This window comes from Magnolia sinica, chromosome 14 (genome assembly GCF_029962835.1).
Source record: "Magnolia sinica isolate HGM2019 chromosome 14, MsV1, whole genome shotgun sequence".
NCBI classification, from domain to species: Eukaryota; Viridiplantae; Streptophyta; class Magnoliopsida; order Magnoliales; family Magnoliaceae; genus Magnolia; species Magnolia sinica.
The window spans coordinates 82,382,860-82,410,026 of NC_080586.1; the positions used below are offsets into that span (position 1 = coordinate 82,382,860).

Genomic DNA, 27,167 nt, shown 5'->3' on the forward strand with positions numbered 1-27,167 from the left:
TCTTCATGTTATCTAGCATGTGATGAATCAGGTGGATTAATGCATGCACCAACCAACCTGACCCGATTAGAAGATGGGTTTGAACAAGTTTTTAGGTTTCAAGTTGGGGTTCGGCAAGAAAATGTGGGTTCAGCTTGCTTGACCCACTGATCAATGATGTATCTCAAATGGGTTTACAATTTCTAATGACTATGAGCTTGCTTTTGAAGTAGGGGACCATAACTAATCGGGTCATGCTTAGCCGACCTTGACCCATGCTGAGCCCATTTGAAGGGCTCCATTTGATGGGCCTATGGATGCTCGAACCCTTGATCGAGTGTTGAAACTCCCGAGTGTCTACTACCACCGAAGCAAGAGTAAAGATCCTGCTTGGCCGACCTTGACCCATGCTGAGCCCATTTGAAGGGCTCCATTTGATGGGCACTTAAAAAAATAAGTTCATCTTATTTTAGTTAACAGTAATTAAGTATGAAGAATTATGGGTGTCATGGGAAAACTGAACTGACCTGCTACATTAGAGACATGTATTATGAGAGGAGATTAGGTTCATGTTGGCAAATAATCATCTGAACAGATTCCTCGAACCGCCAACGTATCGACCACATAGATGAGTCGAGTTGAGCTTTGATAGGAAACCCCAAAAAGTGAGTATGTATTATGAGAGGAGATTAGGTTCATGTTGGCAAATAATCATTTGAGCAGATTCCTCAAACCGCCAACGTATCAACCACATAGATGAGTCGAGTTGAGCTTCGATAGGAAACCCTAGAAAGTGAGCTCTAAGGAGAGACTCACCTGCCGAACTGAACTGCTCAAATTCAGAGCTTGATGATAAAACTTACAAGCTGAGCTTATCAAGTTGATTCCAACCTCGGACGAAGGATATCTGGAAATAATCTTGCATTATACAGTGCAAAGATAAATCTAAAGAGATCCTAATCGAAAATCACGTCGATTGAGATGGGATCAGGATCAGAGACATTCTCTAGAGAAGATCTCTACTCAAATTCGAATCCTCCAACATATCTAACGAGTCCCACTAAAATATACAAACAGCTTAAGCATCCTATAAATACAATCTAACTTGAGAGGAAGATATGCACAAAAACTTCAACTCAGGTCTTATTCTTATTATTAACCTACCCACTTAAATTAGGCATCAGAGAGTCTATGGCCAACACCAACACCTCGTGATCATTTACCTTTTTACTAGTGCAAGTATCAGAAGTGCCTACAAGTGCAGCCACAAACTTGTCAATGTTTGGATGATAACAATGGGTGTTGGCTGTTAAGATTATTTGTAACCCTCACAAAAAAATATATATAATCTCTAATATATACTTAGAGTTAATTAAAATACAATTCACTCATTTTTAAAAGTCTACCAAACAGACACTAAGATTACGTTATCTAAATCATCCGCAAACTTCACCTTTTGAATAAAATCTACTTTAAAAATCAAACCAATTGAATGCCGCTAAACATTTAATCTAAAGACATTACCCTGCCCTTCTCGAGGATTAAAAATTGGGCAATAGATTAGATAGCTATGATGATTCAATGTTTCCAACATATGTGCTCTATTATCACATGAAGAAATGGACTACAATTTTTTATTTTTTTTTAAATCAGCTCTTTTCTTGAACCATGAATCCATTGCATTGTACATAGAATAATCCAGGCATGCCGTCGTCAATCCTGACCATTTACACATTATGGTCAACACATTTCCTGCTTTTGAGATGCGGCCACCTTTCACAAAAGATATCAAAATGACAACCTTAAATTGCGGAACATAAAAAATATATTTTTATGGTTGCTACTAAAAGGCTAAGTTTTCCAAAGAGAGCTTCCTTGCTTTATATCTAATCTTTATACGTGGGGGCATGGTTGGTTTATTCAGTCCATTGATTTGATGGCTCTCAAACCTCACAAATTCAAATATCTTTATCTATCAAATCTGACATTTTCGCCGTTGAACATGAATTTTTAAATGCGTTTCTTCTTCTGAATTGTATTTATACGCCAACACGAAAAAAGTTAAAAAGTGATCAAATGAAGTGAATGGTTGGGCACGATTCATCCATAATGGGGCATCCAATCAATGGACACAGATTGCATGGTGACCTGTAGATGGGCACCACCTGATGCATGTGTTTTATTGATGCAGTCCATTCATTTTATCAGTTTATTTTAGGCCATGAGCCCAAAATTGAAGCATATTCAGAACTAAGGTGGACCACACCACCGGCAACAGCGGAGATCATGACTTTATATCATTTTGATCCAAAATTTTTGTGGCCCTTATAACCATTTCAACGGTGAGGATTCAATCCCCACTTTTTCCTCGGGGGAGGTCGACTTAAGTTATGGATATTCTTCAATTTTGGGCCTATGCCTAAAATGAGTTGAAAAATGGATGAAGGGCATGGATAAAACATATACATCATGGTGGACCCCACAGAGTCGGTGGTTGCAGATAAACCTAAAAGGGGCCCACCTGTACAGATTGGGTACCAAAGGAGGGTACTTGATCTCCACTAATAAATATTTTAAAAAGGCAATAAATGGATGGTTAGGATCACCTGTTTTAATGTATATGTATATGTCATGTAAGTGACCTACTAGTTGCAAAGTTGACACGTAAGATGCATGGGATATGCCATGGTCCAAAATCATACGAATTGAACGGTCTGGATCACGTGGACCTTGATATTTCCAGTAATCTTGACTTTTGGTTGAGGTGATCCCATCGTGGGTGGACCATGCCCCAATAATGTACGAGATCAGAAGATCCAACGATTCATATTTGGAGTTTTTGAAGGTTGAATAGGGACCGTTGCTGTATACTTTAAGGGTCTCCATGGGCAACAAAACGAAAGGTTGAGATTGTCTCATTCGGACATTCCATCCAATCTGTTGCAAAATACCCAATGGTCAAGATTACTAGTTTGGTCAAGATTACTAGTTTGTGGGTCCCACTCGTCAGAATTTGTAAAAAAAAAAAAAATGGACTGCCTAAATGCGTGCAATGACGCAAACAGCATATAGCATAATCTCCCAATCACGAAATTGAGTGGACTTTGTTTCGTTGAATGTGGACCGTTGCTGTCATTTACACGTCAAAGTCCAATGGTTAGGATTGACCCTTTTTGCATGGTCGCTCTCCAGCCAAAATGGGTCCCATTGATGAATGGTAAGATCCTTGTATGACATCACGAGATAATAAGTGGGGGCCATGTAATCTACTGTATCCCACCGTGGATGGACCATGCGCCATCAATCTCGTAAATTGGAAGATCCAACCATTAAGATTGGGATCATTGTTGTGGAAACAAAAACGAACGGTTCGGATCGTGTTGTCCAAGATATTTTCAGAAGACAGTTCTTCCACGGTCTGATTCAATGTACAAAGGGTCAAGATGACCGTACCGTGGACCGAACTTCTCAGAGTTGAAACCTGCGTGTAACCTTAATCAAGTTGAAGTCTAGCGGCTAAGATTGCCTAAACGAACGGTTCGGATTGTGTGAACTTTGGGCTCCTCTCATCCAAGTGGGCCACAACAAATAAATGGCAAGGTCACTCACGGTATATTTAATGGCACGTGTCCGGATGTCGTGCGTGTTTGTGATAAGTAGCGTAGTGCGCACGTTAGATGTCCGATTAAAGTAATCGGCGATATATAATTATACTGAGAAGGTCTCAATTCAACTGGTTGGACCATAATTTACTGTCCAACTAAATTGTAACTTCTAATTTATTTCGTTTGTTAAAATCCAACCCTTCCAATGTATTGAAGCTACTATAAGTCTCATATTTTTTTAAAAAATCAATGGCTATTCAATGATGATATTGGCCATATCCATTTAGGAAATCGACACCCATTGGTAAATAATAAATTATAAATGTCGTCCACATGATGGGTAGTATGGATGAAAGATTTTAAACATGATCCTCAGATGTTCTAGTCAATTAGATGGGTTGGATTTCGCATGAACATGATATATTGAAAGTTATTCACTAGATGGACGGTATCAGACGGTCCAAACGGTTGGACTTTGGACCTTCTCAATGATATGCCGAGACCTACTCAAAATGCGCTCGTGTGTCTCTACGCAATTGCATTAATTAATTAGGGAATGATAAATAACCCGCATGACACCCTAAATTGTAGTCTACGCGCAATTACCAGTCATCATACGTGGGGCCCACCCATTTTGATCAGATATGCCTATCCGGATGTACCCGCTATTGATGGATCAGGGCTTAAAATTTGGCAACAATGGAAGGTTCTGGTGGGCCACTTACTTGGATGAAGATCCATTACTTGGATGGTTATAGTTGGCTAATTGGTGAAATTTATTTAGTAGCAGTCGGAATGAACGGTTCTGATCATAGTTCTGACCATTAAAAGGGGCCCACACGACCTACAATTTCAGGTAGCCCAACTCCCTACCAAAAAACCGGTCCCTTTTTTGGCATCCTTCCCAAGCTACAAAAACTAGGTAATGGTTTCCTCCGTCTCCTTTGAAGTTGAGTGTTGCAGTGAAATGACCATTTTGCCATTCATAAAAAGCGGTGATTTAAATATCTATGAAAATAACGTTTTCTAAGCGGGACGTGGATTGTGTCCTACCCCGCCGGTCATTAGCCACGAACCGTCAGCTGTGTGGGCGGGCCTGCTTAATGTAACCGTTTATCCACGCCGTCCATCCTTTCTATCATATCATTTTAAGATATATACATAAAAATAACGTAGATCCAACGCTAAATTGAACCAATGTAACTTGCATTTAATGCTTTGTGTATTTAATACAACCCAAGCTTATCATTTAGTGTGGTCCACTTGAACGTTGGATATGACTCGTTTTTATGCAAATACCTTTAAATGATATGAGAGAAGGGATGGACGGCGTGGATAGACAAATACATCATGTTGGGCCCAACCACAGAACTGACCGTTCGTGGGTAGAGACGGACAGCGGTAGGACGTAATCCGCGTCCGCTACGCGTCTTCGCTGTCCTCGGCATATGCTTACATGGAAAAGGAGTGCCCCCGTCTGTCCCAAGCTCGGTACAGCTGGGGTTTATGAGGATTATCGTGATGTATGAGATCTATCCATACCATCCAACCATTTTTTCATACAATTTTGGATTACAAGCCTAAAAATGAACCAGAACTAAGGCTTAAGTGGACCGCATAGTGGGGATTAAAGGCATACCCCTGAAAGCTTCTTTGGGCCACAGGAGTTTTGGATTAAGCTGATATTTGTGTTTTCCCATCGTCCATGCCTTTATGAAATTATGAATAGGTTGGATGACAAATAAACATCACAATGAGATCTACTTAAGCCCTTAATCCGACTATTTTTTGACTCGTAATCTAAAATAATACGGCGAAATGGATGTACGGTGTGGATAAAAGCTATACATCATGGTGGCCCATCAAAGCCCCAGCCTATCCTGAGCTTGCAACAAGTGGGGCAGTACACACTTCCATTCAGTTTGTATGAGGCTGCCTCTTATGATTTCTCACGTGAAGTCTAATTTGGTTAGTACTTTGCATGTGCTGTTTCTTACCAGTGTTGCCTATATGAGAATCGGAAGAGGTATTTCGGTTTTAGAGCATTTCTATCATTGCATGGAAGAAAAGTGGGAGAGGTAAGTTTTGTATTTATATTTGTATTTATTTTTTTAAAAAGTAAAAAGTAAAAGTTTGCGTTGCTGCTCACCACGTGGACATAATTACACTAGAGAAATGTGTAAATTTTGTGCCATGCCTTTTTTTTTAAAAAAATTTAGTTTTAAACCTTTTGTATTGGCTCTTTTATTTGTCGCTTTATTTGTTTTTTGCATTACCTGCATTGATTGTGTGACATATGGACATTGCTTAAGGACACAAATTGCATTGTAGCTTTGCCATTGCCAAATTTTGTAGTGGCAATCAAAAGTAAGGCCCATTGTAATGTATATGTTTTATGTTGGTTCCAATAAAGAAATATAATAGAAAATAGAAAAGTATTTGAGGTAAAGAATAAAGAGAAATTGAATTGAAGAGTATAGGTAAATTATTGTCATTGTTTTAAAGGCAAATTTATCATCACAAAGTAGATTCAGTGCATCACTAGGCCTTAACAACTCCGTATTTGGGAAACAACAACTCTCTCCAATAATAGATAGCTAAGATCAAGTGCATGCATGATCATAACCAAACAAGCATGGGTTAACTCTTTTAATTTACCTACAAGAATGGTAGTAGAGAAGACGAAGAAACTAGGAGAATAGAGAAAAGAGATGAAGTTTTTGTACTTTAGGAATGGGAAACGAAAAACCCTTTTAAAGAGAGAAGGGGAGACAACCTGAATGCACGCACACCCATTGACACGTTAACGCATGAGAAGTAGCACATTTAATGATATTTCGATGCATGATAGCTCATTGACGCGTGGCAAACACCTATTCACATGTGGCACATGCATGTATGAGACGGTGTCTAGGTAGAGAAAAACAAAAAGTGCTCGAGTCAAAGACATCACACCACACCGCGCCGCACCTAATCTCACGTCACCATAATTACAATTGCATCTTGTACATGTGCGAAGCTCCCAAGAGTACTCTTGATTTCAAATACAAGCAACAAGGAAATAAAACTAATATAAAAACTTTCTAGCATTGCTTTCAATCCAATGCACAAAACCCCCACTAGAAACAAAATAGGATCATCAACTTTACAGGACAAAACAGGAAAAAGGCTAATGGGGAAATTTTATTTTATTTTTCTCCTTATTTTCATATACAAAAATTTCTAACATTTTATTCATGCCATTCATTCATTTTGCCAACTCAATTTAGAGCATGAGTTGGCAAAATTGAAGCATATCTAGGGCTCAAGAAGACTACGTAAGAAACCATAGGGATAATGATGTCCACCATTAAAAACTTACTAAGGCCCATGAAAATGTTTTATTTGTCATCCGACCTGTTCATAAGGTCACGTAAACTTTAATGAAGGGAAAACACATGTATCAACTCGATCCAAAAATCCTATGGCCCTTAAGAAATTCTCAACCGTTGTCAACTTAAGCTTTAAATATGCTTCAATTTTGGGATCATGGCTTTAAATGAGCTGCCAAAATAGATGGATAACATGAATAGAACACATACATAATGGTGGGGCCCACAAAGTCCTGCCACCACGGTGATCGGTGGTGCAAGGATCACCACACAATCTGCATCCCAGCTTAAGTGCTGTTTGGACACACCTCAGAAGGAGCGGCTTAGGCCTAAATCTTGTTTTGATTAAAAAATGTTATTAAATTTTTTTTTTTTTCGTTTAGATGCAGTTTGCATACTTCCATCCATCTCTTACTCAACAAAATAGGCATCACAATGCTTTCGACCAAAAAACTAGTCCAATTGATTTTTGCGAAGTCAATTAAAAAAGCAAGCTCGATCAAAAACCCCCTTGGGAAAAAGTGTGTCCAAACAAGCCCTAAGCTTTCAAGTGATCCAGTCTCTAATGCACGCACGCAGGATTTTTTTTTTTCTTCCAATAGAATGTTTGGTTAAAGACAAACATGACTCATAGCTACTGCATAGGGCTGTTAGGCTCCTGCATTAGTTTTACACTATATTTTTGTGACCCTTCAACCTTGCACAGGAAGTAATTATATGATAATCCTGTCCAACTAGACCACTGACCCAACTTTGGATGAAGCGCCAAAAAAAAGAAAAAAAAGAAAAAAAAAGAAGATTTAGAAGGTGATATTAACCATGTAATTTTCCCTTAAATTTGGCCCATTTGCTATTTTACTTCTAACATTCCATTTGATGGTCATCACTTGGTTGGTTAAGATTGCTTGGTCAGTGTTTTTAAGGTCTTTACCATTAGTGGTGTCAATGGGCTGGGCTCAGGCCTGAAAATTCAAATAGGCCAGCCCGATGGCCCAGACCCAAACCTACCTTGGACCCGACCCATTGACAGCCCTGTATGCCATATCTATAATGGGACTCAATCTTTTGAATGATTTGGATAGTCGTACATCAACACGTACGTGATGAGTATAAGTGACCACCCTTATTAAAATGGTGATAGACTATGACTCCAACTCAACAATAGAGGTGGCAATGGGCTAGGATAAGGCCCTGCTGGTGTTGGCCCTAACCAAGCCCTAATTTCACAAGCCATGGCCTTGGCCCTAATTGGGCTAAAAATGGCTCTGCTCCATCCAAAATGAATCCCACCATGTAAACGGTTTGACCATAAGAACATAAGCTCGAATCTAAAATTACTTTAAGCAACAAGCATACATTGAATGAGACCACTTACAAGCATATTCAATCATTCCATTCTTTTACATGACAGTGACCCACTTGATGCTTGGACTAGACCAACATGCCAAGTCGGACTATTCATCATTTACCTTGGCTGGACCCAGCTTGAACACCGGGGCAAGATTTCAAGCCTGGGCCTGGCCCCTAGGTCCAAGTTTAGGGCCCCAAGCCCTAGCCGTACAAGACTGTCCAACTTGGCCCACTGCCTCTCCTACTGGTTCTAGCCTGCCCCAGGCTGCCTTGGCCCTTACCCCAAGCACAGTTCCAATGGGTTGGGCAGGACCAAGGTTAGCCCTACAAGGAAAATATTTAGGTGACCAAGGTTTTTAGTAGGCCTGATTGATTTTTTTACGTGACCCAACATCTAATATTGCATGTTTAAACTATATATGAACATTGACTGTGAGCCATCAATAAGTGTCTTTAAACCATTACAATGGTGGCATACTCCACAATTAGCTCAGGCCATTTATCATTAACCTTAGTGTAGCTCACCCCTAGCATTGAGCCTAGATTTTATGCTCGGGCTTGACCCTTGGGCCAAGTTCAAGGGTCTAAACCCTGGCCTTACAGGGCCAGGTTATTAGGGCATCGTTGGGCAATTTAGCCCGTTGCCACCCCTACTAATTAATAATTAGTATTTAATACTTTATCCTTGACAAGGTGTTGAGACTCACTGTCAAACCTAATTTAATTATGATACTTAGTTATCAAGCAAGTTTTAGCTGGGTCGAATTAGGTAAATGTTTAGTTGGAAAATTTTCTTCTCTATATATACGGTGTTGTTAGCATCCTAAAATCAGGAGTTCTCTTTTATATAAAATTTAGCTACTACATATACAATATACGGAAAGGCTTATTCTTTCTTATAATTTTCATTCTTATTAATTTTTATCTACATTTTCTTAGTTTATTTTTTTTCTTTCTTTTTCTCAATGGATACTCAGATCCTCGTATTATTTTCTATGTGAGCCAACATATCGCATTGATGATATTAGAGTGAGGAGAACCAAAATATGCAAGGTGACTAAGGAAGCATGGTAGGCGCGAGGTATCAATCAATTCCACCCATATATTAGTGCCAGAGCAGATGACTTAAGTTTCAAAAAAATAAAATCCATGAGATCCGAATCTCAGGTGGACCACGCCATGTAGTGGTGATGGAACGACCACCATTAAAAACTTCGTAGGGTTCACTGTAAGCTTTATTTGCCATCAAACCTGTTGATTAGGTTGTACAAATGAAGTGAAAACACAAATATTAGCTTGACTCAAAACTTAACTTTTGTGGCCTTAAAAAGTTTTTAATAGTGTACGATTCAATCATCACCTTTTGCTGTGTGGTCCACCTTAGATTTAGATCTGTCTCATTTTGGGCCAATGCCTTATCATGAGCTGACAAAATGGATGGATGGCAACCCTAGCCCAACCCAACCCAACTTTGGACGCCCAACCCAAGGTTCTTGTACCCCAACCCAACCCAACCCAACCCAACTTCGGGCTAGGAATTCTCGACCCAAGCCCAACCCAAGTGGGCTCGGGTTGATCGAATGGATACATGATAATATTTTCATTATTATATTAGTCTATTGTATTTTAATACATGTCTTATTTTTTGTATCTATAATTTTATTAATTATTTATGTAGTTATTTATATTATAGGACTTATTTTTCTAAATAAACAAGCTAATTTAAAAGTTATGTACTATAGCATGCAATTTATTTGGCTGAGATACATATCTTATTAGTTTAAGTCATTAGAAATGATGTGGACCAATGAGACCCAACAATACTTTTTTCAACACAAACGATCAACACTCAATTATAATTTATTAGGAACTTATATATTAATCAGGTACAGATTGGGTAGGGCAACACAAGGTCTCAACCCAAGCCTAACCCAAGCTTTATTGGGTTGGTTTTTCTATAGCTCAAGCTTGAGATCGGACTTGATACATCTTGGCCTAGCCCAACCCAATGCCGGGTCAGCCACGGGTCCGTCGGGTTGAACCCACCCAACTTTCAGCCCAAATCACTACCGAATCCAAGTCCCGCGGATACGGGTGCAAAGTCACGAAAACAAAGCGTGTGAGCGAGTTGACTCATCCCAGTATCGAGTCGACTCGCTATCGGAAACTGAGCCGAGTCTTCAGATCGATTTTCGTACGACCCTCGTTACCTCCGCCTTCCTTCACAAAGATGGAACGCCACGTGTCAAAACCTCATCCCTCCTTTTTGACACCGTATAAATTCCGCGTAACAGAGGATTTTCCCGCGTCTGCAAAAGCCCATCTCTTCAGCGAAGAGAGCGAGTGAGAGGAAATGCAGCTTCTTCTGCAATCTCAGAGCTCTCTTCACTTCTGAAATGGCAGAATCGGTGCAGATTTTCGCATGTATTGCTGCTTATTACCTTCTCCAGAGCTCGAACCGGACAGAAATGGCGGTCGGAGCCATGAATTTCGCTTCTTTTATCGTCTCAGGTCCCGTTTCTTCGATTCCTCAGCTCTACTTTTCTCTGATGTGAAATTCAGTACTGTTTGTGAGATTTTTGCTTGAAGAGCAGAAAGATTTTGTTGTTTTCCTTTGGAATTTGAGTGGGTTCTGTTGCTGCATTCTGCTTTTCTTCGGTGAATGTTGAGTCTGATGGAGCTAAATTTACAGAATGAATGTTGAATCGCAATCGTATTTGTAGTTTGTGTGCTGTTAATTCGTGGATGAGGAATTATCAGCTGTGCACACGCACTTCTGCTCAATCCAGACCATCCTGATTGCGGGCCCCACCATGGATGGTACGGAATCAAGAAATGACATTGATCGGATGATTGTAGTACTTTAATCTTGTACCGGACGGTTTGGATTTGGTTGTTTAGGATCGTGCCGTTGGTTTGATTTATGGTCACGCTTCATCTGCAGTACGCCCATGGTTTGGATTGAACCTCATTCACATACTGTTAATTTGTGGGTGAGGAATTAGCAGTCATGCACGCCCACTTCTGCTCAATCCAGATCATTGTGATTGTGGGCCCCGCCATGGATGGCATGGAATCTGGGAATGGCATTGGTTGGATGATTGTAGTAGTTTAGTCTTGTATTGGACGGTTTGGATTTGGTTGCTCAGGATTGTGCTATTGGTGTGAGTGGTTTATGGTTAAGCTCCATCTGGTTAAGCTCCATCTGCAGTAGGGCCCATGTTTTGGATTGAACTAGTTATGGGTCAGGAATTTGTATCCGCGGGTTGTTAATTTGTGGGTAAGGAATTAGCAGTTGTGCATGCATACTTCTGCTTAATCCAGACCATTGTGATTCAGGGCCCCGCTATGGATGGCATGGACTTCCGAAATGATCACATTGGCCTGTTGTAGTTTAGTCATGTGTTAGATGATTTGGATTTGATTGCTTAGGATCATGGTATCGTCGTGAGAAGAGATGTGAATAATTAAAGAGAGAGAGAGGAAGATGGACATCTAACCTATCTTTTCCCTTAATGCTTAGGGGGTGTTTAGATCGTAAGTTACTTAAGATAAGCTACTTATGTCTCAAGTAAATTATCTTAGTTTCCACTTATTGAGCTGAAGTGATTAAGTAAAAAGGTTGGGTCCTTGCTCTTGCCCCGGTGGTAGACTAACAAGAGTTTCAACACCCGGTCAAGGGTTCAAGTACTCATAGGTGGTGAAATCCCACTATGGCATGAGTGTGTGGGTGAGCATGCATGTGTAAAAAAAGAAGTAAAAAGGTTACTTATAATTGATGATAAACCAAACTTACTTATCTCAAATAAGTTGTCTACTGTTGTAAGCAGAAAAAGTAACTTATTTGGTGGTATCCAAATGGGCCGTTAGTGTCACATAATTGGAGCCCTCATAAGTTACAGATTGAAGTAAAAAATATTAACTGAAACTGTAAAACTGAAAGTAAACCATGACTTTTTTTTTTTTTTTTAGTACTCCCACTCAAGCTGATGCCTGCAAATGAGCAATGAGATCTTGCTTATGATATTGTCATGACACTCTTGAAAAAACCTAGGAAAATATGTTGGCTAGGTTCTCTCAAACATACATGGGCAGTATATATATTCCCATTTTCTACCTTTTTCTTGATGAAATTGTGCTAGATATCAATGTGTTTGGTTCAGTGTTTTAAATAGCTAGGCTAGGCAGCATGTAGCTTATGCTATGTAGCGTAGCTTAGCCTTAACGCTACGTGGCTCATAAAAATAGCTTAAGTCCCGTGTGGCCTATGCTACATGATAAGTTGCATATGCTACATACACGACATAGACTATGCTACATGTTACGTACCTCTCTTTACAATTTATTTTTTGTTACAACATTAAAATTAAATAATATTTTCAATGATTTGTTACATTTTTGTATTTTCAATATTTAATGCTTTTAGTAAAAATAATATAAGTAACAGTATTAAATCAGATTTGTTGCTCTTTCTTTACCTTTATACTTTAAGTTGTGTTTGTTTGCACCAAATATCATGAAAATTTTAATCAATCTAATTTGGTGAATATTGTGGAATTAGTGCAACCAAGCGCAAACTTGATTTAAAATCTAGAAGTAACGTGTAGTTTATGCTACACGCTTTAGAGGGGTGAATGCTACGCTACAAGCTATTCGCCATTTAAAACACTGGTTTGGTTAAAGTGTGTTATGGATTCCAGGAGAGATTCATTACACTCCAATTGTCATAGTGACACCCGTATGGTCCTACTGAAAACCAATATCTTCTAAGAAGTATTGAGCCATGTGATTTCAGCTATAGGAGATGCTATGGCCTGTGTTTTGCCTCTCCCTTTGAATGAGTAACAGTTTCATTACTTTTCACTGTTTCATGATGGCCTGTTTTCATTCAGTTGGTTAAAAAGGATTTGAATCCTTTTTTATACCCAACAGTGTCTGACAACATAGGGGCCAAGGCTCCATGTCATCATGCTTCTTGCTGTTTTGGGCCAAGAAATCCCATAATCAATGCATTTTGTTTTGGCCGGGTTTAGAAACAAAATACATTGAGTTGACTGCACTTCTTTGCACAAATCAAGAAAGGTTATGATCAAGGTTCTGTAAATTGGTTGTGGGTTGCATTGGCCAGGCCCAAAACTGAGACGGTATAGGCCATGCTGGTATAATTTTTTTAGCCAAAAAATTCAGAAAAATGTCACATTGGAAGGAAAGCCCCTACCCACCATATCCATGTCTATTCCCCTAGTTTTCTATTTCTTGAAAATTTTAAGTGAAACCCGAATTATGTGCAGGCTCATGGTTTTAACTGTGCGTTTATGCATTTTCATAGAACTGAAAATTGCCAACAAAAGCACTGGTTTCCAAGGAGCCTAACTGGTTTCTGCTGCTTTGGAAGCTGTTAATTCATAGAGGGAAATTGAAATTGCTCGGTTGAAGATGGCTGCTGCTGATTGTGTGCGTTTTGCTTCTTTTGCCAATCAGGAGCCATGAAATCATGCTACAGCGTTATGGCTCCTAGATCTTTGGATGGTCACGTAAGGTCCATAGAATGTTAAGTCATCTATACTATATATAAAGGCAATAGTTTTGTACATTTTTGACCTCACAATTAGTCTTAGGAACTTTGATTATTAGAGGGTAAAATTGTCATTAAAAATTTAACTGTTTCGTAATGATGGTTCGAATCTTACTACACAAGGCACCATGAACAACCTAGATGAAACCTACTTCATTTCACTTCATTTAATGTGTGTAGTTTGCACCGACCTCTCCCTTTATCTGCGTGTAGCCTGCACAAAGTACGTAATTGGGGGAGATTGTGCAACAATGGCTTTATGGGGTCCACCCTGATGACCATGTAACATCACCCTATACATCTATTACATTGGCTCATGTTAGGATGGTAGCATAAAAATTAGTTAGATTGGGGACTCGAGTGGGCCACAACAAAGGAAACAATGATGATGTGTCTTCCACCATTCCCTTCCCTTGTTCTTTCTCTTCGTAGCATGCACTTGCATGTTGCCCTCACCTTTCTCCTATCTCTTTCTTGCTCTCTCCCCTTTGAATCTCTCTCCCTTTTCTCTCTCTATTCCCTCCTCACTCCATGTGCATCACACGTGATAATTAGGCCAAGTTTCCTATTTGCAACGAACAAGGAATGTACCTTTATTCAGCAAGTTTGCACATAGGATCCAGGGTTGGTTTTGTTAGGTTTTTCGAAATGCAGTGGACTTTAAGAGTTTTTCAAGTGCTCAGATAATGTGATTAACCCCTATACATCCCCGTTTGGATATTATTAGGCTTCTAGAAAGAAACATAAAAGAACTCTTGGGAAGAAGTTACCTGATTTATATATAAGAAGGTGCTAGCGTTTTAGGTGAGATACCAGTTATAGTACTCCACCACATTACAGACTTTGGTATTAATTTGCCCCTTTGCATCAAAAGCTTGTGATCCTACCTTAACCATACACCCTAACTGACCGAATCCCTCTACTCACTGTAGCCAACATCCTCAGCCAATATCCTATGCTGGCCTATGGTATGGATTATCAGATCTTAACCATTGAATGTTCATCAGGTTCAGTTAAAAACAAATCAATGGCTGAAACTAAAAGTTAATGGTTGAAAACCTTTGATTAACCAATAGAAAACCCTTGATGTGATATAACCTTTAAAACACTTGATGAACGGTCCAAACCATAAGATCACCACAATGTCCCGGGTAACCAAGTGTATCCTTTGTTGAATCATGTGAGCTTCAACAAACTTTGGTGTATGTGCCCAGCTTCATTCGCTTTTAGTGGCCATAAGATGACCTCATAAAGTGAACCAAAGCATGTGTTATCAACATCTCTCGGCCCATATGTTGTTAGGTCTAGGGATTAGTTGAAGCTAGTGCATCCACAAGTCGATTTAGTCCAGGTATGATGCGTCTCCTGTTCTAGAGACTTGTCCTCGATCTTGCCAATGCAAGTACTCGATAGGTTCACCTAGTAGCCTATATCCATGGCACATTCACACTCCTATGTGGAGTGGGGCCAAGGAAAACCGACTCGTCGTCGTGCCCGATGGTGGAGACCTTCTATCCTGACTTTTAGGACGACCAATATAAGAATATTATAGGTTTGTCCTTAGCCAGTGGGTGTTGTGTTCCATCTCAAGTTGCCAAGTTGAACCAGAGGAATACCTCTCTTTAACCCATTCACATAATATGATTTCCATGTTCCACACACATCAATGAGGCTAGTGAATGAATGCACCGTAGAATAAACTGAGGTATAAAGAGTACACCATTGGTTTTTCAGGTCACAATCCCAATAGGTTTATCCAAGCCATTAACCCTATGGCCGCCATCTTGGATGGACCATTTCCAATAAACTTCATAAATTAGAAGATCCAAGCCGTCAAATCTTTAATTTCCTCCATTGAATGCGGACTGTTGGTGCATTTCTTCTTAATTGTGTATTTACATGCCAAAAATGGAAAGGTTAGAGTTGACCAAATGAAGAGATTCTTTAGGCATGGTTCATCTATAAGGGGGGCATCAGATCAATGGCTTCGATAAACCAACCATGGGCTCCACATATGCAGAGTTGTTTTGAACAGGGAAGTTCCCTGTTCGACACAAACAGAGAACTCAGCTTCTATAGCTATATATAGAACTTAATAAGATGCAAAGTGCTTTGCGAAGCCCACACGCGTAAAGCAGATCATCTACACACCAACACGCATGCCACATGAGAAGAATCTACACACTAGCAATTGTGCCACATAGGAAATGGGCACAAGCTCGAAGCCATCCATCTTCTTGCTTCCACTATTAAGATGACATGGACAAAAGATAAGGCTAGTCTATCAATCAAGTTGGATGCCTTTTATGAAAAAAATAGATGGCTTAAAGAAGTGCTGCACCTGATGATCAAACAAGCCGAAATTTAAGGTTGGATCACCTTCTGTACGGCCTGGATCTAGCACTTGCGTGCCACGACAGCACATGTGGTGTAATGTAGATGGGTTGTATTGTGTAGTGGAGTGAGGAAGGGATATAGAGAGATAAGGGGGAGAGATTTAGAGGGGAGAGAAAGAAAAGGGAGTGAGAGAGAAATGAGAAGGGAATGGTGGGGGCTACTCACATGTGCGCGCTACACAGAGAGAGAGAGAGAGAGAGAGAGAGAGAGAGAGAGAGAGAGAGAGAGAGAGAGAGAGAGAGAGAGAGAGAGAAGGGAATAGTGGCTGGATCATTCTCATTATTTCCCTTGTCGTGGCTCACTTGTGACTCTAATTTGTCTAATTTTGGGGTTGATGTCTAAGATGAGCCGATGAAAAAGATGTATGGAGTGGATGTTACACAGTCATCGGGGTGGGTCTCACAAAGCCTTTGTCACACAGTCTCCCTAATTAGACTCTTTGTGTGGGCTACATGCAGAGAAGAGGAGAAGTCTGTGTGGGTTACACGCATTAGAATAAGTGAAAGGAAGTGGGTTCAATCTAATCCATTCATGAGGCCTTGTGCAGTAAAATTTGAACCATTCTTGCCAAGCAACTGCATTTTTAATGATGGTTTTATCCTCTACTAAGCAAAATTCCTAAGACTAATTGCAATGGCAAAAATGTTGAAAACCATCGGCATGGTGTGTCCAAAGAGAAAAACATTGATAGCCTTTGTATTTATCACTCCCACCATGATCCAACACTCTAATTCCCAGATAATTCTTGATGTGTGGTCTTCATGTCATGGAAAACATAGACATCTAAATGCCCTAAGCATAAAAATTTCTTCTCAGTTTCTGTTATGGAGTTGTTGTGAATTGATGTTGGAAGCATGTTAACATGAATAGAATTGTGGAGTGCCTTGGTCCATAAGGGAGAAGCTACGGCCTATTAAACATCATTGAAAGACCTTCCATGATGTGCAAATGCTTAATTTCTGTTAGCCCATGTTGAGAATATGAACTCATCTTTTATTATGTGGTTTTGTTATATTCTTATAGTCTAGTGAATTTAGTCCCCCAACAGAATATTGTATGCATTTGGGAGTGGGTTGTAGCTTCTAGTTGTATAAAGGGACTCAAGTCATTTATTCTTGTGAGTGGAGTATGTAAGCAAAGAAGCACCTTGTGCACCAAGGGGCTCTAATCCAATATGAGTGACCTAACCCTTCTTTTATTATAAATCTATTGTGTTTTTCTCTTTGTTTGGTTTGTTTAACACCCCATTTTTTCCAGCATGTAGGGATAAAACCTTCCCACTGAATCCCATTATGTAAACATAAATCATAGAAGTTTTGAGATTTATCTTGTATTCATGATGTAGAACGTGTGTCTCAGATACATTCCTATCATGGTTGGGCCAAAAGAAGTTGGACCATAAATTGACCGTAACTTTTGATCCGGGTATTGTTATGGGGTGCACAACCTATCAATCTTTATTGAAATGGGCCATCTGAGGTGAATTGACCCACAAAGTGGGTCGCCTCAGTCCGTTTCGTCAGAAAACGTGTGCTTTCAGCTCGAAAACGAATTTTTAAGAGAATATTAATATTTTTAGTAATTCCGAATTTTTTAATATTTTCCTTTTTTTAGAGTTTTAGATTTTCCTCCTTTTTAGAAATAACTTGTAATTATGCTAGGAATCTTCTAGCAAAAGTTTATTAGGAATTTTTATTTTTAGAAATTAGGCTTTAGGAGAGTTTTAATAGAATTAGGAGTTTGCTATTTTTGGTAATTACGAATTTTGTATTTTTTGTTTTTTCTATATTAATGGTGTAATAGACGTATACACATTAGACAATTATCCATTAATGAAAATTTGATTTATAGAATTATTTCTAGTTCTTATTTTCCACGTGGATTCGAGGTATCTCTGTGAGGAGTCCAGAGAAGCTCTGTAGATTCGGAGTAGTTATCCTAGAGGAAGACGGTGCTCGACCTCTCCACGTCCTTCCCTGCGTCAATTCACCATCACCATCGTTTTGTAGGATATGCAAATTTCATACCGTTGTTACATGAAGGTTTTAAAGCGAGTAAAGAAGTTGAAAATGCTACATTCTGCTTGCAGGAAAAAAATGCACATAAAGCAGGTGAAGTCATCCACAAAAATTTAGAAATACTGGGGACCAATAAAAAAAGAAAAAAAAAAGAGGGAATAGGTAAGGAACCCCATACATCAGAATGCAGCAACCTTGAAAATAAAAGAACCTGTTAATATTAGAAATGGGAGTTCCTTGTGCTTTCCAACTTGGAAATTATGACAAATGATATCAGGCAGAGCTTTTATTAGTAGGCTACAAAATGGGCTGGCTTGAAATGAGACTTCAAAATGTATGATAATTAGAATGTTCTCGACAATAAGGCCTGTTTGGATGCTTGTAACTTTTCTAAAATGTTAGTAAGTCACATGTGACTTTGTTAGAGTTGGCGTTTGGGGGAGGAAAGTCACAGGTGACTTTCTCTCAACCTGTAACTAAGTTACAGGAGAAAGAGCTGAAAATCTTACAGGCGCTGGAGTCGTTTTTCAAGTTATCTGTAACTAAGTTACAGGTAACGGTAACTGAGTTGGGAAATGAAAATCGTTGGGAAGAATCGCACCTGCATCCGTTTCCCTCTCTCAAGTCCCCTTCTCCCTCTCTCAGTCTACTTCTCCCTCTCCCATCGAGCTTCCGCAAGGTACGAACCCCTTTTCTCTCTTTTGCGTTTTCCTTTCTTTCCTTTTTTTTTTTTTTCTGCGTTGACGGAGGTAGTTTGGTGAGGTGGCGTGGATAACGCAGATGATCTGTGGGGCCCACCATATTGTATTTGTTTTATCCATGCTGTCCATCCATTCTTTTGGATCGTTTTAGGGCTTGATTCCAAAAACGAGGGATATCTAAATCTCAGGTGGACCACACCACTGAAAACGATAATGATTAAAAGTCCACCATTAAAAAACTGCTAGGGCCCACCGTAATGTTTGTTTCACATCCAAGCTGTTGATTAGGTCATAAAAACCTGGATGAAGGGAACAAAACAAATATCAGTTTGATTGAAAAAATTGGTGGCCCACCAAAAGTTTTTAATGGTTGGTGTTCAATCAACATTGTTTCCAGTGATGTGGTCCACCCGAAATTTTAATGTACCTTATTTTTAGGTTGATGACTTAAAATTTTCTGGAATAATGGATAGATGGTATGGATGAAACAAATACGTCATAGTGGGCCCACATAACACGTCACATAGCCTTCATGACTTCTGTTGTTTTTTTATTTAATTGGTATTGATTTGAAGATCGGGTCTATTGATATTGTTGTAATGAATTTCTTTTTCATGTTTTTCTTTTCTTTTTCTTTTTAAAAATGAGGATCTATTTTTCAGTTTCCATTTGTGGGTTCTAATGATTTAAGATTGATGTTCTTGTTTCTTTCCATTTTTTGGGTAAGGAATTATAGGATTGCTTTTATTTGTTATTTGTTTTTGACTTTCTTTCCCTTACAGCATTGTAAACATATCTTGTGAAGAAAATGAAAATATTTGCTTGGATATGTTACCTCAAGTTTTTTGCCCACATTACTAGCATTTTGAAAACATGGGCCCACTTTTATGGCCCTCCTGTTGATTAGTTTAGCCTAAGAATCGGCCAAACTATTCATTTACATGGGCTTAATAAAATGGAATAATTTTATCCTGATCTTTTATTTGTGTCAATCTGAATTTTCAACGATTTTCTATTTCAACTCTATCTAGTGTGAATATCTAACTTATTACCCGTAACAAAGTTACGGGTTATCCAAACACAAAAACAAAGTTACCTGTAAGTAAGTTACAACTTACATCCAAACAGGATTACCTGTAACTTACTTACACCTGTAAGTAAGTTACATGTAACTTTCTTACAACTTAAAAAAGTTACAGGCATCCAAACAGGCCCTAATGCTAAACACCAATTTAAATGGACAGATGCTGTAATAGTAAGGACTTGAATATCTGGACTGGTGAAATTATGCACACATGGTAACAGATCAGATCCATTAATTCTCTGCCTTCTTTCCCTTCGAATCTGAAAGGTAAGGACAAAGTATCTTCAAAGTTCAAATATCTTTTTTCCTTTTCTTTTTGTATATGATAATAATACAGAAATTCAAGTGATAGGAAATATAGTAGGGCTGTCAATGGCCTGGGCAAAAGCAAAATTTTGAATAGGCCTGGCCTGTCAGGTCCTGCCTGAACAGTTCAAATCTGGGCCAGCCCATTGACAGGCCTAAAATATACTTCTTTAAGTGCTTTTTCCATTCAGTTATTATTATTCTCTTTGTTGAGTTTTTTAGCTCATAATATATTTAATTATTGAACTAACAATGGTAGTTTCTCTTAATAAACCCTCAAGCATCACTGATTTTTTTTTCCTCTTGAAATTTTCTGCATTCACACTTCCTGCTTCATCAATATACAATCTTCACTGCTCAAAGTTATTCCATTTTGTTACAGGGAGTTGCAATGCCTAGATACCACCGACTTTACAATGTCATTACCATCAAATAGCTACCCTGTGTTTTTGGGGAGGGCATTGGGGCCACTGTCGAGCTGAACTCCATGGAAAGATTCAAAACAGAATGATATGCTATATTCAACACTAAATAGAAATAAGAAAATTTCCATGTCTTAAGCGTGCCACTCCCATACCGACTGGGGGCACTAATTCATTTTATCCCAAAAGTATCATGTATCAAAACGATGGAAAATTTCACTCTAAATCAGCATACATGATTGCTCGACAATCGTGTGAAGGAGATGACCACTGGTATCTTCTTTCCCAAAGTTTGTGAGTGGCCTTCCTCTCTCTCTCTCTCTCTCTCTCTCTCTCTCTCTCTCTCTCTCACCACATGCACTACCAAATGGGATGGTTAAATTGCTTGAATGTGATTTGATTTGGGAACCAAGACTCTCTTTTAACGTATGCGTTAAGATTCCCATCCGAATTGAGGATGGAGCATCAGCCGATGACTGCCTTAAGAACATATTTGCTATCTGGTTTTTGCTTTCAATTTAGATCACTCACTATTTTACTTCAATAGTCCATTTGATAGTAATTAATTGTGTGGTTAGGATTGCTTGATTATTTCATTTTAGATATATGCTCCATTCAAATGGGGCCTCATATTTTGAATGGCCTGGATAGAACCCACATGCGTACAAGTTAGCTAATGCACCTGCTACTATCTATTCCAAAAAATAAGCTCCTTTGATTATGTTACTTACTATTGTTGGAAATTTATTGTACCTTTGAAATGAAAAAGATCCAATGAACCTATTTTTAGTAAACAAGTTGTCCACACATAGGGCTGCAACTTCGGTTCAGGTCAACCTGGACCCAATTGACCCAACCCGATTTCAGGTCAGTTGTTAAGATCGTTGGGTCGAGTTTGGGTTGGAAAGCGCCAACCCTATTAGAATTTGGGTTGGGTTCAGATTGAGCAAATTCATGTCGAGTTAGTTCTGATTCGGAATAATCACATGTATTTGGTTCGGGTCAGGTCAGGCTGAGTTGGGTTGGGTTGACTATGGAGAAATTCAGGTTTCGGCACCTTGGGTTGGAATTCAGGTCAGATTGGGTTGCAGGTTTGGTCCTCTTAGATTTATTCAACTGATCTTATTTTAGCGTTGCGACTTAGGGTGCGTTTGGTTGCCAGCTATAATCTAAGTGGTTTAAATTTAGTTAGTGCACAATTTCCAAGTGCCTAGCTGCCAAACATCGTTCATTGATTAATCAATCTAATTTGGTCCAAGCATCATGAAAATTTCATGGCATTTTGTGCAACCAAATGTCTAGTACTAATTATTTATGGTGGATTCTACAACGTAGGCTTTTTATGATTAGTTAATGTACAATTTCCGAGAGCCTAGGTATCAAGCATCATCTGCTGCCAGAGTAAAAAATATCTACCCTTTTTCAAGGACATTTGGGACACTACCAAACGGATGGAAGGTTGTATTAAGATTTTCGATCCTAGGCTACGCCAGGTCTGGAGAACATTGTACTGAATATGGAGTTGGGTGTAACTCCTTTATGGAAATTTCCACTTTACTGAAAATCAATTATTGCAATTCAATTAAAAAATGCATCCAAACACAACCTAAGAAATGTAATTTGTAATTGCCTCATTTTCAAGTTATTTTGTCTTGTGAAAGGAATCTAGTTTCTTTTCCTGGTGGATTCCATGTTTCCAAACACTACCTTCAAATAAGAACTGCACTAACCTGACTACTAAGTAGATAGATGGGGAACATACCTACTACCACATGGGTCATACTTTCGTTAGATCCAACCCGTTCATCAGTCAGGTAAGCTCCCTCTATGCTCAAAATAGAACTAATGATTATGAAATCATGACAATATAAAGAACTCAGGAACTAATGATTATGAAATCATGACAATATAAAGAACTCAGGTAGGCGACACCATACGAAAAGTTCGCATGTAATGCCCAAGGTTGGTTTTGTGTAGGGCCCACAGTACTATCTATATTAATCCAATCCATTCATTCATCTAACTTACCTTGTCAGGATAAAATCATTGCTCAAAACACCACACTATTCCAAAACTTGGTGGGCCATAACACATGGTGAACTTAGAGGTTCAGGTATAATTTCCTATGTGGTGGCCCACCTGAGTGTTGAATCAACCTGATTTTGGGATCAAGGGCAAATAAGGGGGTATCATATCTGATGGACGGATCTCATGCAAGTAAAGTTGGTGGGCTTGCTCTTGTGTACCTACTAGTAGTCATGGGAGAGTGTTCCTTACAAAAGTAAATCAACAATCCAAAATGATGGTGCATCCAAACACTACGACCAAAGTAAAAAATGACTCCAAAATCTCTCCATCCCTAATTGAAAACTGTGTGCAATGGGTGGACCAAACGTAGATAATTTAAACACTAATTCATATATGTTTCTCTTATGATTAAAAATAACACAATCATTACACACCTCACTCACTTATCCTCTCTTTTTATGAAAAAAACAAACCCCATATCCTCAACTCCTTCCCACATCATATATTCACAAACAAAATCAAATAAGACGGCCAAACGCTCCTCCTAAGCAACTCCGGCCACCATCTCAACACCATCGGGAATCATGCGACCCCCACCGTTCATCATGGCATCTGTATGGTTCACCACTTCATCGCGCTTGCAAAGGGCTGCGATGACGGGTGCCAAGTCCCGATGGTGCACGTTAACTTTGAGCCCATACTTCATGAACAATGTAAGCGACATCTTTTGCTCCACGCGATGGCCTGGAGCCAACGTGAGCTGGTGGCGCAGAAAGACCGCAGCGGCGATCGATTTCATCTGAAGGTAGGCCAAGTCCTTGCCCAAACAAATTCGCGGCCCACCATTGAATGCCACAAACTTGTATGAGTCATGCAGCTCGAATCGCAAGCCGTCGGCTGATAGCCAGCGCTCTGGCTTGAATTCCATGCAATCCTCACCCCAGATTGCCTTCATGCGGCCTGCTGAGTAGATTGAGTACGTGATTGCAGAGCCTGCTGGGACAAATGTCCCATTGGGCAGCATGTCATCACTGACGACGTGCTTAGAGTCCTCCGGCACTGAAGGGTAGAGCCGGAGGGTCTCTGAGAGCGCGGCTTTGAGGTAGACTAAGCAGTCTACCTCTTCAAAGCCAAGTGGCTCGTCAAGCCACTTGGCTGAATCCGCGCCTCGCGTCTTAATTAAGACCGTGCAAATCTCATGGACAATCTTAGCCTCGACGGTTGGATGTAAGGACACGAGCCAAAAGAACCAGCTCAGCGCAACAGATGACGTGTCACGGCCAGCTAGGATGAAATTAAGAGACACGTGTTGGAGGAAGGAGTCTGAGTAGGACTCCTTTTTCCTCATGAACCGGGACAGCAGGTCATCGTGAGCGGTCCCGCCCTGCTGCATAGTCATCAGCTCGACCTTTCTCGCTTCAATCACGCGCGAGAGGTAGTCGTCTATGTTCCTTAGGCTCCGGCCCAAGTCGACTTCCATGCCGAGCCCAAGCCACTTCTTGAGCTTCCACACGATCTCGGGCAATATGAACCGTTGGAGGGTGGCCTCCGTGGCGCGATCAAAGGCCATGGCGAACCCGTTCTCCGGCAGACCCGCGGACAGGGTCTCCGGGTCCTTGCCGAAAGCCAAGCCGCAGATGTTGTCGAACGTGAGCCGAAGTAGCAGGTCCTGGAGATCAACTGGCTTTGATTCGAGCTGAGCCGCCTTGAGGATGGGGCAAAAACGCAACTTAATGGCGCGGCTCACCCACCGTGACATGGCTTGGCGCAGCGTCCGCGTCGTGAACTCAAGCGCGGCCGTCTTTCTCTGGAAGAGCCACGTGTCACCATCCGAGTTGAAGATCCCTTCGCCGAGGAGGTCGTGGAAGACGGACTGCCACGTCGGACCTTTCGGGTAGTTGTCGAAGCGGGTCTTGAGAATGTGCTCCAGGTTGCGCGGGTCGCACGTGACAGTAACCAGACCCTGCTTGTGGGCCCGGAAGGGGATAGCCCAGATGCAGGTCTGGTACGTGCCACCGCACGTGCGGAGGTTCTCGGCGATCCAGTCGTGCATGCGGTCGCAGTTCTCTATGAGTCCCGGAAGGCTACCGACCAGCGGCCACACGCGCGGCCCGCGCAGCGTACGTGCCATGAACGTGAACCAGAGCAAATACGCTGAGATGGCAGCAAAAAGCAACAGTACGGTAGAGGTGTCCATGTGATTGTGTGGTCCACCAAAAGCTGAAAAAAGTAATCCTCTCCGTCAGCGTCCAGCGACCCGCTTTCCAGCTAATCAACTGCACTACAACCCGCTGAAGTTAAGATGGTGGGCCCACACCTACCCAAGATCAAGGACGACCGTCAGATTGGCCCATGGTTGTTGTTACAGGGGTGAAGCCACAGTGGTTGTTTCCTGAGGCCCACTTGATGTATGTGTTGTATATTCACACCGTCCATCAGTTTTTCTAGCTCATTTTAGGAGATGGTACTGAAAATGAAGCAGATTTAAATATCAAGTGGACCACATATAAGGATTGAATGTCCACCGTTTAAAAAACTTGTTGGGCCCACGAAAGTCTGGCGCCAAGCTGATTTGTGTTTTCACTTCATGATCCAGGTCTGTGTGACCTTATCAATAGGTTGGATGACAAATAAACATTACGGTGGGCCCTAGAAAGCTTTTAATGGTGGGCGTTTAATCACCACTGCTTCCTGTGGCGTGGTCCACTTGAGATTTGGATCTACTTTAGCTTTCGGTTCATGCCCTAAAATGAACTGAAAAAATGGAACAACAGCATGGATGGACAAGACATACATCAAGGTGGGCCCCACGGTCAGGAAAACACCCACCATAGTGTTACTATGGGTAACACTTGCACTCATGGTGTGATGACGTGGCGAGATTTGATTGGCCTTAGTACAGCGTGTGCGCCCCACGTACGGTGAGCCAATCTCACCACGCCATCACACCACCTCATCACACTACTGCAGGGGGTGGTGAGCAGCTCACCACCTAATCCGTCCATTGCTGTTTTAGCTATATGACCCCAAAAATGAATCCTATCCACTCATCACAACGGACACGATTGTGTATCTGGTTGCAGAAGGTGGGCCAGAGTATGATGAGAAGTACGTATGAAAACCAGCTCGATCCGCTGATTAGGTTGGCCATATCATGGATGATCAAGCAATCCACGTCATTAAAAACAATGGACAAAAAAAGAATGCATGGCTCATTGCACCACAGTGGCCCACCTAATGACTGGATGAGTTCTCATCATGGTATGGCCCACCTTCAACATGGAATGAAATGGGTGTACGTGAAAGTTCACCTACAGCCATTGCATGTGATTCTCTCTCATTTTCCAAACCCTAAAACAAAACTAATATGAATTCTCACCTGAACACCGAAACCCAACCTCGGATAACCGGGTTCGGGATTGAAAGGCTGTTGGGTCTCCTTCAAAGTGCTACGAGACGACGTCGGAGGTGTTGGAAAAGTGGCAAAACAGGCCGGAAAACCAGACTGGAATGGATGACTAGGGAAGAAGGTGCAGACATAGATGAGTGGGGCTGAAAAGGGAAGGAGAGATTTATAGATGGTCTGATGAGTCCATCTTCATTTGAGCATTTACTAACGTAGGACGGTTGTGTTCTTGAATTCTACCACGCTCTCTCTCTCTCTCCCTCTCTCTCTTCTCAATCTCTCTCTCTCTCTCTCTCTCTCTCTCTCCACATAAATCTACAAACCCATCTGAGAAACCACCATTAAATGCTGTCAGAGGTCGTTGGGAATTTAAGGAAAACTGCCACCCTCCATGAAAACCAGAAACCACTACACGTTATTGTAGCCATGAAGTCCTCACAAGTCTCTCCCTCCCTCTCTAGCTGTACGTATAGAGTGCGTGCTAAGTCCAACCGGTTGTACCACAAGTTACGGTCCATCCAGCAGATAAAAGATTTTATACTTTTGTGAACGTACGACATCCAATCCATACAATAGGTTGGGCCCACCAAGAGGACGGACTTCTTAAAGAATTGGCCACATCTATTTATTAAATGGACCACACTTGTGCTTGGCTTTCATTAATGGCCACTTTTCTATGGTGTGGCTCACCTAATGAGCTCATGGGCTGGTTCTTTTTGCAACAGGTGATCCTCCTAGTATGGCTAAGTTATTGGAAGGGTTTGATGTGGTTGCTTAATAGGTTAAAAGTTATTTTCTAGGTTGACCATAAATTATAGTCCCATTACTTTGGGATGCGGACTGTGTGTGAGAATTTGATTAAGCGATGTGCCGCTGATAAAGAGAGAGCCACCCATTAAATACTTATTCAACCTAACAACTTTTA

The 27,167-nt window shown here is 40.6% G+C and overlaps 1 protein-coding gene across 4 annotated transcripts; it reads right to left on the reverse strand.

The window, feature by feature from the left end:
* Nucleotides 1-23,207: 23,207 nt before the first annotated feature.
* Nucleotides 23,208-26,474, reverse strand: LOC131224760 (cytochrome P450 86A8-like). Of its 4 annotated transcripts, none has more exons than XM_058220102.1 (2): nucleotides 26,222-26,474; nucleotides 23,208-25,117 (listed from the first exon to the last, which is right to left on the reverse strand). In XM_058220102.1, exon 2 carries the CDS (start codon nucleotides 25,031-25,033, stop codon nucleotides 23,381-23,383), a length of 1,653 nt encoding a protein of 550 aa, XP_058076085.1. In that variant the 5' UTR covers nucleotides 25,034-25,117; nucleotides 26,222-26,474; the 3' UTR covers nucleotides 23,208-23,380. The 4 variants fall into 4 exon arrangements, with proteins under 4 accessions (XP_058076085.1, XP_058076083.1, XP_058076084.1 ...); XM_058220100.1 differs by having other exon boundaries at nucleotides 23,208-25,112; nucleotides 26,216-26,474; XM_058220101.1 differs by having other exon boundaries at nucleotides 26,216-26,474.
* Between the last annotated feature and the right edge of the window lie 693 nt (nucleotides 26,475-27,167).